The sequence below is a fragment of the Lethenteron reissneri genome, chromosome 4, assembly GCF_015708825.2.
Source record: "Lethenteron reissneri isolate LAM-NWPU_2019-01 chromosome 4, ASM1570882v1, whole genome shotgun sequence".
NCBI lineage: Eukaryota > Metazoa > Chordata > Hyperoartia > Petromyzontiformes > Petromyzontidae > Lethenteron > Lethenteron reissneri.
Window position 1 is genome coordinate 11,538,044 of NC_083782.1, and position 13,288 is coordinate 11,551,331.

General features: G+C 52.7%; 1 protein-coding gene across 1 annotated transcript; it reads right to left on the reverse strand.

Annotated features, from left to right (window-relative positions):
- Window positions 1-2,046: 2,046 nt before the first annotated feature.
- LOC133350799 (single-stranded DNA-binding protein 3-like) lies at window positions 2,047-12,447 on the reverse strand (the record flags this gene model as incomplete). Its single annotated transcript, XM_061565545.1, has 6 exons — window positions 2,047-2,223; window positions 4,048-4,115; window positions 4,703-4,768; window positions 5,360-5,420; window positions 6,361-6,435; window positions 12,373-12,447. Coding segments are annotated over 6 exons (438 nt in total), but the record flags the coding sequence as incomplete, so codon positions are not given.
- Between the last annotated feature and the right edge of the window lie 841 nt (window positions 12,448-13,288).

The window sequence follows — 13,288 nt, forward strand, 5'->3', positions numbered from 1 at the left end:
CTCTTGGAAACCCACATTGTTGACGATCAATGAGTTAAGGTCTTCAATATAGTCCGAGGTTGCCATGGGATTTACATTTTATCGCAGTTATTTTATATTGGCAGATTCACACGTCATTACACACACCAATGACTCCCGCGGATTATACATTTTCACGTAAAATCGCTTTGTGTACACCCCCTGGGGGACATTGCCGGTTGAGAACCACTGCGGTGGGAGACGACAACGGGCAAACGGTGCGACGCAAACGGCCGCCGGCACGAGGCCCAAGGTGTGGCGACAGACGCGCGAGGCCGGCTGTGAAATTTCGGCGAGGGCCGGGAGGGACCCACCGAGTTTGGGTTGGAGGCGTTAGGCCATGGACGTCCGCCGCCGGGTCCCCTGCGAAGGAACACGGGGGAGGGGGAAGGAGGATTACCAAACGCGACCACAACCGGCGCCGTTCACCGCAATATATACACACAGCGATTGTCATTTGGTATTATTATATTAGCCGCTTGTGCACCCAGCAAAAGGTCTCACCGAGTCTCAACTCTTTTTCACGAGGGGGTGGGGGGGAAGGGGTGCGGGGCGATTGTTGTTGTTGCTGCTTGCCGTTGCTGTGCATGTAATCCAGATCAAGTAATTTGCAGGAAACCAGTGACATTGTGCGTGTGCGTTTTTTAGCAATGAGAGACCACCGGAGGGAACCCATGCAAAACAAGGAGAGGCAGCAGAGTCAGAAATGTAACCCAGGCTCTTCCTGCAGTGAGGCACGAGCGTTGCCACTGCGTCGTCACCCGGCGATGATATACGATACGATGAAGAAAACTGTATCCGCCCGTAATGCGAAATTCTTTGATATTTGATTATTATAATTTTCAAAAATTTTATTGTCTGAACAAAAAGGTTCTAAGAAAACTTGAGATTAAAGTTGTAAATAAACTCGCGCTATACCCGTTAAAATAGCGCTGTGCCAAAAGTTCGACGGACTAATTAGAGACATGCCAGTCACGTGACAACACCACATTTAAACTTAGATCAGCGTGATACGAGAGGACGGTTTTCGTACAATACGAGGTCACGACGCCTCATTGCCGAAATTAGTTTTTCCTTTGGTCATTGAGGTGACACCCCCTCCGGTCACTGACTCTCTATTCCCAGTCACTAGAGCTCTCACCCTGGTTACACAAAACACACTTGACCACAGTACTGTATTGTCACAATCATAATCACAGCTGTTCAACAAAAAAATATATAAAATATATATTGCGGAAGTATTTAGGAAACAAACACAAATTACATAACAGTTATAGGGATTTAGCCCACTCTGCTAAACGCTTTCAAACTGAAGTTGGCAAAATGGCGGTTGCATGACATCACAGTTTCCGCAGTTCATTCGGTTAATTATTCATGCGTGGCTTGGGTTGCATCATAAAACATGGCAGGATGTAACGCCACAACCGTTAAGAAGGCTCGTTGGCAGCCTCATGTCGAGTGAACTGCAGTGGAAGAACTTTTAATTGAGTCTTTTATTCGCACTGGGGAGTACAGCAAAGCGCAATATACACAGTGCAATAAAAATGCAATGTACACTTACGACAAATTATATCACGTCGCAGCTGTCCCCGCGTGCCACAAGGTTTGAAGCAGCTACCGGCCAGCAATTGGGCAATTAGTCCGTCAATAGAGAGCAATGCATCCAAGCGGTTTCACCCAATTAAGTAATTGGCGAGCGATTGATCAAATTTGGCAGATTTCGACCGTGACGCCGTCAACACGAATCCTACTCCGTTTCTAATAACGTCACGGGATCTTTCACGTGCACTATTGCCCGAAGGGACAGCTGCCATCGGTGGGTCCTTAAGGCTAAAACAGCAGCGTGCTACGAGACACTTGCTACGTCGTGGACGTAAAATGCAAGTTTGTTGTTGCCGTTTAAGCAGACGTCGCGTATTTACGGATAACGCAGCCGTACACCTGTAAGTGCGCGGAGCAGCGTGAATGGGGGGGGGGGGGGGGGGAAAGGGTGGAGAATGGGGAAGGGGGGGGGGGAAGAGGGGGGTGTTGGGGGGAAGGGGGAGGTGTGGGGGTAGGGGGAATGGGGTGCAGTTGGGGGAAGAGGGGGCTGGTGGGGGGGGTGCATCGGCCTTACATGCTGACTCCAGGCATCGCGGGGCCCCCTAGCGGAGTGTGTGGGGGCCGCACTCCCCCGTAGCTTTGCATGGGGAACCACGGTTCTGCCTGCACGGACACACACCAGGACACACCAGGACGCACGTTTTAGCGGCAACCAAATCACCTTAGTGCGTCGGAGCGCAGAAGCTAAGCAGGGTTAAGGTTGGTTAGTACTTGGATGGGTGACCACCAGGTCTTGCCAGGTGTTGTAGGCGTGGGGCTGCGAGGTGGCCAGGAGATGGCCGTGCTGAGTGTCCCCCGCGTATGGGTGGTGGTGGTGGTGGTGCTGGTGGGTTTTCTCCGAGTTCCTCCCGCACGCCAAACACTCATTAAAGGAATTGGGCAAACATCGCGCTGAAGCAGGACCCTCCTGAAAAAAAGAGTCTTGAGACTCAGTGAGGCTGTCCATGGGGTAAATGATTGCCATCGTTCATGACAGGGCCCACAGAGGGCACGAACCCCACCCCCCCCAACCCAGCTCCTCCGATTGGAACACCGCCACTTGTTCCAGAAGGCAAATACCAACCCAACAGCTCTCACGCACACACTGAGATTCCTACAGTGAAGATGAACCAAACCAATGCTGGGATCTTACCTACAGAACTAATTATACAGCCTAGAGTTCAAACCTAGGTGGAGTAATCAAGCATTAAAATAATACGGATTCAGTCAATTATTCTTTCCCCAGCATTACGCTGCCCGTGTCATGTGATGAGACAAAAGGTCTGCGAAAACCTCTCGCAGTGCAACCCCCCTTCGTATTTACAGAGAACGGCACCCACGGAAGCGGATGTCACAGAGCTACCGCCGAGATCCCGTCACGTGACCTCTGCTACACATCGTAGAGGGGGCTGCACTTTGCCACCTGCTCTGCCATGGAGAGTAACGTTCGTCGTGCGATGGGCATACTGCGATTTTTTTTTTAATTAGCAAGAGTTGGCATTTGTCCTGAATCAAGTGCAGAACCAAATTGAATAAAAAAAATTTTGGGGGGGGGTATTTTCTTGCAGTCATAGGTGACGAGGCTAACCTAGAGAGATCAATGCTAGGGGGTGTAATGATGCCTTTGTTCATCGATTCATCGATCAATATATATAGTTTGAACATTTATGCAAATTGCACGCAGTGTTATAAATACGATCCGCATAATTATGGCAAGGAGGTGTACAGAAGCATGAGAATTGAGGAAAAACGTTCACGATACAAGGGAGGCAGAAAAAAAACAAAAAAATCATCGATGCCCGATTGCAATTGCGGTCCTCGATCGCGACAATCCATCAAATCATCACAGCCCCAGCGAGTACAAAACAAAAATCCCTCTGTAGATTGAACTCGGTCCGCTGGGTTCGTAGCGCAACGCACTAACCAGAACACTACCGCTCCCCACTAACGGATACACACACACATGTGCGTGCGTCCATAACAGTCGCGCCGAGAGAACAGGCAATTCCTAGGAGTTGTGTAAAATGAGAATTGGGCGAGGGGGTCTTTAGCGGCGACGCAACACACGCCTGTCGCTGCAACTCGATTCAACACGAATGCGGGCCACAATGGAATCTTTTCGATAAAAAAAATTACTCGAATTGAAATATTCCATCTTGATTCGAAGCTTTCGTGACTGCAGGAACCCATACTCTGGTTCTTTCGGTAAAGTCACGTAGGTAGAGAATGAAATCAAATAAATCACGACGTTTCGGGCGCAACACAAGCGTCCATCATCAGGTGGGAAAGCATATTTTGATCTCGATCGATTGGCCAATGGCTTTCTGAGATTTTACTTTCATTGGTGGCAATTAAAGTGGCAGCGCACGAAGAGCGCGATGATAAAAGAAAACTGTCGCGTTACTTCAAAGCAACAATGGAAACCGATCGCCGGCGCTGTTGCATCACCTGAGGTCCCATGGGCGCCATCCCCCGCGGAGGAGTCATCCTCTGGATAGGGCCCATCCCAGCATGCCCTGCTTCCACAACACGTATGTGGGGGGGGGAGGGAGGGCAGCAGTCGTGAAAATCGAGCATGCGCCTCGAATGGATGAATGAATGGGGACAACATCAGCCAAGTCCAGTGTCTTGAGATGACGGTCACATGTAAATCCACATCGTATTGTGACTACATGCATGTATGTTGAATTTATTCGCACCGTACGTAGCCAACCATGCTAATAGGAGATGCGGGGTTGATTGTAGGGTTGATGGTGATGAGATTTTGTATGGCCAAGGGCAACGATTACAGATTCAGTTCTAAGTGATTTCACCACTCAGCTGCTTTAATACGTAGCAATAATAATAATAATACTGATATTTATAATTGGGTCACTGATGCTAATAGCATCCCATAATGCTGTACATTAATTACATATAAGGACCAAACCCCAATACACAGCCACTACCAAGCAAATGAAAACCACTACTGCTACCAAGAAAAAAAAAACTGAATAAGTAAATTAAGAAAAAAATCAGAAAAACGTTAGCGCAACAAATAAATTTGACCATGAGGTTACATCCGCCTCCAAATATATGCTTGGTCACGGGGGGGGAAACTCACCGGGCTGGCGAGTCGGGTCCATGGTGCTGGGCATGAGCGGCTGTGGCCCCGGCATTCCACCCATGCCTGAGCGGAGCGAGGCAAACACAGACGCAGCAGAGAGCGGCCACACAACGGATACCCGTCAAACAGGGGCACAGCACCACCCTCGGTGACAAGCGCGGTGCACGAGCCGCAAGTGGGAGGATTGTGGCGTGCGTGGTGTGCTTGGGGTGTATGTGTGGTGTGTGTGTGGAGTGTTCGTGGTATGTGTGGTGTGTGTGTGGTTTCATATGGATGTGTGTGTGGTTTCATATGGATGTGTGCGTGCGAATTTGATTGGTGTGTTGTGCGGCTTGTATAATGTTGTCAATGTATTGCTCCGTGTATTGCATTTTGTGTGTGGTTGTGCCGTGTGTGTGTGTGCCATGTGTGTGAGATCCTGCCATGTGTGTGTGCGCGCAATTTGTGCCGTGTGCGTGTGTGGTTGTGCCGTGTGCGTGGTTGTGCTGTGTTGTGTGTGGCTCCCTCGTGTGTGTAGTAGTGTCATGTTGTGTGGTCGCGTGGTGTGTGGCTGTGTGTGGATGCATTGCGGTTGTACGTGCAACACAGCTCTGTGGTTGCGTGTCTGTGCTGTGGTTGTGTGGTAGCGCCGTGGGGTTCTGTCGCGGTGCGTCACCTGTCCGGGCATGCGGTGAGGTCCCCGTGGGCCCCCGGGGAAGCGCGGAGACATGAACGCCTGCAGCGGAAGAGACATCATAGCAAGCGGACAGCATCCCCATCAGCTCCACCCACGTCCCCCCCCCACCCGTACTCAGCCCAACTAGTGCCGGCACGATTCATCGATTATACAGATTATCTTTCATTGTCGATTAATCAAGATGGCCGCGGGGGCTTGGATGTCAGAGCGCCGAGTTGGCACCGATGAGATCCTGGGTTTGAACCGGGGTTTCAGCCGCCCGTGGTTAAACCAAATTTTTCCGTGTAGCGAGTCAACAATCTCTGCCCGTTCACCAACGACCGAAAAAAAAGAGGCCCATCATGCAAAATATGGTTCCGCGCTTAATTGGGCTAAATTTGAGACGTCGGTTTCAATGTCACGCGGTTCCAATCATGCGTGGCAATATTTTCAGGAGCCAAATGCCAACGTCGAGGTCTACTCGCCACGACGAGCTGGCGGCTTCAGGAGAGAGTTGGTGCAGTTTTGCTATTCTCTGTTGAAGCAGCACAGACTGCTGTATGGTCCATAGTTGGAGTTGCATGGCCACAATCACACTTCTGTGGCTTGTGTTTAATTGTCCATTCACGACATTGTCATGCAATGAACATTGTGGCAGGGCGGGTGGGAAAGTGGGCCGAGAAAATTAAGTAATGCCACCGTCACACCTGGTTAAAATTTACATTGATGGTGAAGAGGACCACAATGCACTTCTTTGGGAAAGGCCAAGCACTTTTAAATCAGGGAAGAAATTAAAACCCGCGATTAAACACACGAATAGAGGTCTCGCGTGCTGACATTGTTTCCATTTCCACAAATAAACGCAAACTAATTGCGAAGTTTAATCCATAGCATGGAAGCCACATTCTATAGGCGAATCGATTATTTAATTAGTCAGTCATTGCAGCCGTACGCGTAATACTACCCGAGTGTGTGTGTGTGTGCGCGCGCGTTCACGTACCTGTGCATGCGGACCCATCATTCCAGGCCCTGGTGGGGGTTGTGGGTGAGGGGAATGCTGGGAGCCAGGAGGACCCTGAAAAAAGCACAAAGGTCCCCCATATAGCCTAAACAGACCTCTAGGACAAGTGCTGTTATAGCGAGCAGCACCCATTAAGGGTGGCACGGCACACGACGGAACGGTGTTGCCAGCACCACGCCCGGCCGCCTCTCGTTTCCCGAGAGTTGAGGTTCACAATTCTGCTCGCTCTCCCGATAACCCGTGAGCGGTTTATCCGTGCCGTGGATTAATTATTGGCGCTGGCAGAAAAACATCTTGGAAGTGCACAGGGGTTTAATTAGCTGCTCCTCACTCGTTGCGGATGGGTGACCAGAGTGCCCACGCCTTTTGTGTTTTTGTTTGTTGTCCTTCCCCGCACCTCCGATTAGCACGGTTGGGTACGTACGGCGCAAAAGAAATTCAACATCCATATACACTCACCTACACGTCGGTCGGGAAGCAAACGGACAGCGAACTCTACCAATGTACGTGGCATTTTCCACCGTCCGTAATTTTTTTTCTGGGTCATCCCTCGCCACTCCCCCCCCCCATTGTACCTCGGATAATAGTGAAGTGACCGCATCCACACCCATGGCATGGAACGATGCACATCCAAATTGGCCGTGTAAGAATGAATTGTTCAAGTTTAAGCGAAACCACTGAGGCAAGCAAAGCTGTTACATGAGACAGATCGACAAGAAACGCTCAGAATGAGTCGGTTTTACACAAAACGAGATAAAAAAAGACTCTTAAATCGTGACGTGGCATCGCAGCTATAAACAAGTTGAGAATTAATTCACTCAACTGCGGTGGTTAGCGGGGGTAACGTTGCGTTTGCCCATTACACAAGAATACAATAACGGACAACAACAAAAGGAAGCCATTCACCACTCAGCGGCGATGACGTCGACCACAGGCACTTGGTGCAAGGCGAGGTGCACTACCGAGCACCACGTACCGGCAACACCATCGACCAAACACCGCGCCGCAATACGGCACAATCCAACGTCACGATTCACGGCAAATATTTTCTAAATGACACCGAACCAAAACAGTTTTTTTTCTTTAATCTGCCACAATTGACAGGCGGCAACCTCTCGACCATAGACATGACCCCCACCCTGACCGGTCTGCCACCCCCCCCCCACCTCCCTCTAACGACCCCCATTTTCCTGCACGGCGTGTACTCGTGCAAGCTGCATTTGCCAATGGAGTGGGGGGGGATGGTGCCCTTCGAGGTTGCGGTTTGGAGCAGCAGGGGTGGGATGGAGGGGGAGGGGAGGGAGCAGGGGGCCGATGATTTTTTTCCCGGGGAGCAAGCAGCGAGCTCGAGCGCAGAGTGCCCCCGTCGTCGTCAGTGACGCAATCACTTCCTGCATTAGCCTGGAGCCCCGAGGGAGCGATCTCCGCCCATGTTTGGTCAAAAAAAAAATCCACAACGCGCCTACACCAACCACCTCCTCCCTGCGCTACGACCATCACACCGCCTCCCCACCACAACCGCCTCCACCACCACAACCGCCTCCACCACCACAACCGCCTCCACCACCACAACCGCCTTCACCACCACAACCACCACCTCCCTGCGCCTATGACACACCACAACCGCCTCCATCACCACAACGCCTCCACCACCACAACCGCCTCCACAAACACAACCACCACCTCCCTGGACTACGACCACCAACGCCGCTGCTACCACAACCGCCTCCACCACCACGCTGCCTCCCTGCGCTATGACCACCATCACCACCACCACCTCCCTGCGCAACGACAACCACCACCGCAGCCGTCGCCACTACAAAAGCCTCTACCACCACCCACAACTGCCTCCACCACCACCCACCACCGCCGCTGCCGCCTCCCTGCGCTACAAACCACTCCACTCCACCTTGCCGCTCGGACACCCACATCCCCTCGTTCGCCTGAAATACATTTCCTGAGTTGCATGCAAAGGAACAAATAACCATTCGAGCAGTCCTGGAGAATATACCTAGATAAGTAAGCAGAAGAAAACATGCCCTCCTTCAATCGTTACCCGCCCCTTCGCAGAACTAAATATATATTTACACATCCCGTCAACCAAACGGTATTCTGGTAGTGAAAATTTTCCGCTGAATTGGCTCAACACAAAGTCCAAAGACTTGCATGTCAACCCTACGACTCGGTGGGATACACTTTACATGAGCCATGTGACCCATAAACTGGAATAGAGACCCATAGACTTGAATAGAAACCCAGAGACGTTGGAAGACGCCTGGAGGACTCCATTCTAAAAGCAAAAAAGTCCATTTCTCTTTGATAGGGTCAGCAGCTCACGATCCTTTCTCTATTTGCTTGCATCCCACGCTTCCTCTCTCGTCACGTCCACTACCCTCAATCCACTGCTGGACGACGGCTTCCCCACGTTTGCGCGGGGTCGTGGGTCGCGGGGGGTTTTGGGGGGAGTGGGGGGAGACTCGACCATACTTCGCCACGCCGGTCAGCGCGGGTTTGGGTGAAGGCGAGGCAGCGTAGACAAGGCAGCGTAGACAAGGCAGCGTAGAACTAGGCAGCGTAGACAAGGCAGCGTAGAACTAGGCAGCGTAGACAAGGCAGCGTAGAACAAGGCAACGTAGAACTAGGCAGCGTAGAACTAGGCAGCGTAGACAAGGCAGCGTAGAACTAGGCAGCGTAGACAAGGCAGCGTAGAACTAGGCAGCGTAGAACTAGGCAGCGTAGAACTAGGCAGCGTAGAACAAGGCAACGTAGAACTAGGCAGCGTAGAACTAGGCAGCGTAGAACTAGGCAGCGTAGAACAAGGCAACGTAGAACTAGGCAGCGTAGAACTAGGCAGCGTAGAACTAGGCAGCGTAGAACTAGGCAGCGTAGAACTAGGCAGCGTAGACAAGGCAGCGTAGAACTAGGCAACGTAGAACTAGGCAGCGTAGAACTAGGCAGCGTAGAACTAGGCAGCGTAGACAAGGCAGCGTAGAACTAGGCAGCGTAGAACTAGGCAGCGTAGAACTAGGCAGCGTAGAACTAGGCAGCGTAGACAAGGCAGCGTAGAACTAGGCAGCGTAGACAAGGCAACGTAGAACTAGGCAGCGTAGAACTAGGCAGCGTAGAACTAGGCAGCGTAGAACTAGGCAGCGTAGAACTAGGCAGCGTAGAACTAGGCAGCGTAGAACTAGGCAGCGTAGAACTAGGCAGCGTAGAACTAGGCAGCGTAGAACTAGGCAGCGTAGAACTAGGCAGCGTAGACAAGGCAGCGTAGAACTAGGCAGCGTAGAACTAGGCAGCGTAGACAAGGCAGCGTAGAACTAGGCAGCGTAGAACTAGGCAGCGTAGAACTAGGCAGCGTAGAACTAGGCAGCGTAGAACTAGGCAGCGTAGAACTAGGCAGCGTAGAACTAGGCAACGTAGAACTAGGCAACGTAGAACTAGGCAGCGTAGAACTAGGCAGCGTAGAACTAGGCAGCGTAGAACTAGGCAGCGTAGACAAGGCAGCGTAGAACTAGGCAGCGTAGACAAGGCAGCGTAGAACTAGGCAGCGTAGAACTAGGCAGCGTAGAACTAGGCAGCGTAGAACTAGGCAGCGTAGAACTAGGCAGCGTAGAACTAGGCAGCGTAGAACTAGGCAGCGTAGAACTAGGCAGCGTAGACAAGGCAGCGTAGAACTAGGCAGCGTAGAACTAGGCAGCGTAGACAAGGCAGCGTAGAACTAGGCAGCGTAGAACTAGGCAGCGTAGAACTAGGCAGCGTAGAACTAGGCAGCGTAGAACTAGGCAGCGTAGAACTAGGCAGCGTAGAACTAGGCAACGTAGAACTAGGCAACGTAGAACTAGGCAGCGTAGAACTAGGCAGCGTAGAACTAGGCAGCGTAGAACTAGGCAGCGTAGAACTAGGCAGCGTAGAACTAGGCAGCGTAGACAAGGCAGCGTAGAACTAGGCAGCGTAGAACTAGGCAGCGTAGAACTAGGCAGCGTAGAACTAGGCAGCGTAGACAAGGCAGCGTAGAACTAGGCAGCGTAGAACTAGGCAGCGTAGAACTAGGCAGCGTAGAACTAGGCAGCGTAGACAAGGCAGCGTAGAACTAGGCAGCGTAGAACTAGGCAGCGTAGAACTAGGCAGCGTAGACAAGGCAGCGTAGAACTAGGCAGCGTAGAACTAGGCAGCGTAGAACTAGGCAGCGTAGAACTAGGCAGCGTAGAACTAGGCAGCGTAGAACTAGGCAGCGTAGAACTAGGCAGCGTAGAACTAGGCAGCGTAAGACAAGGCAGCGTAGAACTAGGCAGCGTAGAACTAGGCAGCGTAGAACTAGGCAGCGCAGAACTAGGGCGCAAGGACGGCTCTTGCCGCCCAGCACGTCGCCCCAAGGAGCCCAACAACGAGAACCCTGCTTGGTGCACGGCAGCCGCCTCATCCAAGCACGATCCAGGCTCGGCGTTCTGCTCGGCTTGAGACCCGACGGGACCGGGGCGCGTCGCCGGGGAGGTTTGGCCACGGGGCGACGCTCGAGCCAAAAAAAAAAACCGCGCGGACGTCAACGCTCGCTCGCGCGCTTTTCTCGCCGTTACAATTTCGGCGCTGGCACCAAATCTTGATCATCGGCGATTGCGACCGCAAGGCCACCGTGCCCCCACTCCTGCGTGTGGGTGTGCGGCAAGCCACACGCTCACAGCCTGGTCACTCGCAGCAATGCACTCGCCCTCCCTTCCCACCCTCCACCCCCGCCGCCACCACCAACCGATAACCCCCCCCCCGATCCGAGGTCTTTGGAAAATGTAAAAACAAACAGGAAGTGTTGCGTTCCACCAGCAGAGCAAACCCTAAATACGGGGCCATTAGTGGCACTCAACATCCTGCCCGAGTATTAGAGGACGCCCCTACCGCGATTGGAGACTCGGGGCCTCTACGCCTGGTAATTAAGGGTGGAGTTATCTATTGTTACCATACTTAAACCATGCTGGTGAATGTGGTTTGGGTGGGAGGGGGGGGGGCATAGAAGCACGGTACAACAACAGATTTCGCTGCACTTGCGTCCAAGCCGAGCATCACGTAGCACAGCCACCACCTACGTTATTCTTGCGCGCGCAGTGGTCGCCACAATCACGAGCTCACCAGGCTCGACAACGCTTAGCTTTCGAGAGCCGGCAGAATCGGATCGGGCGCGTCCCGGGGTGATTCGGCCATCGCTGCGATGCGCCACGCTCCATCGTCGACGCTCCCCGCCTTCGCCAAACCCACGCTGGACCAGCGCGGTGAGGAATGCCGCTGGTACATTAACCGCGACACACGCTGCCTGCTTCAGGGCAGGCGGACGTACAAAAGCCCCATGGCGTCTTAAGCAAGAGCAGGCCATCGAGTGCCGGCGTCGTGGTCAACGCTTTGCCAAATTCGGAAACGGCACCGCCGGGCACCATTTCTTCAAGGCAGCCCCCCCTCTGCCTATATGGAAAGTCACCACGCTTGCACATTCGCAGCATTCAAATCTACACCGACTTTTAATAGCCCACTTCTTCCTTAAAGGGCCCTTCCCCCACTTCTTTCGCCCGACTTCCCGGCGACACCGAGCTTGGCTCCCGCACCTCGGGGTCACGGTGAAATAGCCGCCCGCCCCCCCCGCCGCCCACCCCCACGCGATGCGTGGAGGCCCACATCCAGCAGTGGATGGGTACCGCTGGCACGATTGGCTTCGTGCTCATCACAGAAAAAACCCACGGCGGTTCTCACGCGCCGCGTTTCAACGCGCCCGCCCGTCAGGCGCAAGGATCACCATTCGTCGACACGGATCGCCGTTTATATTTTTTGGACTGTAACCCAATTCTTGCACCTCACTCGCGGACAACTGTAAGCCCTGTACGAGACGTAAATTACCGTCGTTAAGGAACAGAATCGAATTGAGAAAAACAAATAATAATTCACTCGTACCCACCCCCCTTCCCCGTAATCTGCGAATATCCTCGGTGTGCAGAAGGGCAGGTGACTCACCTGGTAGAATCCTGGGGGAATTCCATCTCCCGGCGGGAGATTTCCCAGAACGGGGCTTGCGGCAGCTGCTGCCGTCTGGAAACGACAGTGCACGTACGGAAACAGTTGGCGTCGATCCGGGCGACGCTGTGCACGTGTATACAGCATCCATACTCATCCTCCAACTGCTGGCTTCATTCAGGGGTGGTTCCCCGCTAAATCGCTTCTCTTAACAAAACCCATTTATTTCAACTCCGATAGAAATTTGGCGAATTCACAGGCTGTTATTTCCATTGCTTTATATACCAGCACGTTTCTTCTCTCCGTGACGAGTCTATGGGTCTCTGCGCAAGTCTGTTTGGATCTCTATGCGAGTCCACGGGTCTCTGCGTGATTCTGTGCGCCTCTGTGCGAGTCTATGGGTCTTGGTGCAAGTCTCCGTAGCCCTTCCCATTGCATCTCCTTGGCTCCAATCCTCAATACGGTGGACACGGGGGGGCGGTGACGCGACCCACAGGTAGTGCGCGTTCACCAATTGTAGCAAGAGGTTCATGATTCGAAACCGGCGGGCGCCCCCCCCCCCCAATCTTTAACACGCGAGTGCGCAATAAACGTAGCCGTCGCGACAACAATACGACGCGCCGAAGCCGCTGTTGGCCGCTTTTCGGTGGACGTTAAAAAGACCCAGTGGCGTCATTTGCCACCGTTTAGCCGTTGCGTGCCGGAGTCATCGGTGCAAATGTGACGTATCACCACCCGCAATGAGTGTCAATCAACTGGAAATGCGCGTAACGACAATTTGGCGCGACAAGTTTAGCACAGAGATACACACACCGTGTCAACCCATACAGTTTACCCCGTATTCTTGTACAGGGAAAATTAGTTCAGGTCCATACGGCGTACAGCCGTTTCAATACGGACTTTTTTTGTTTGTTTT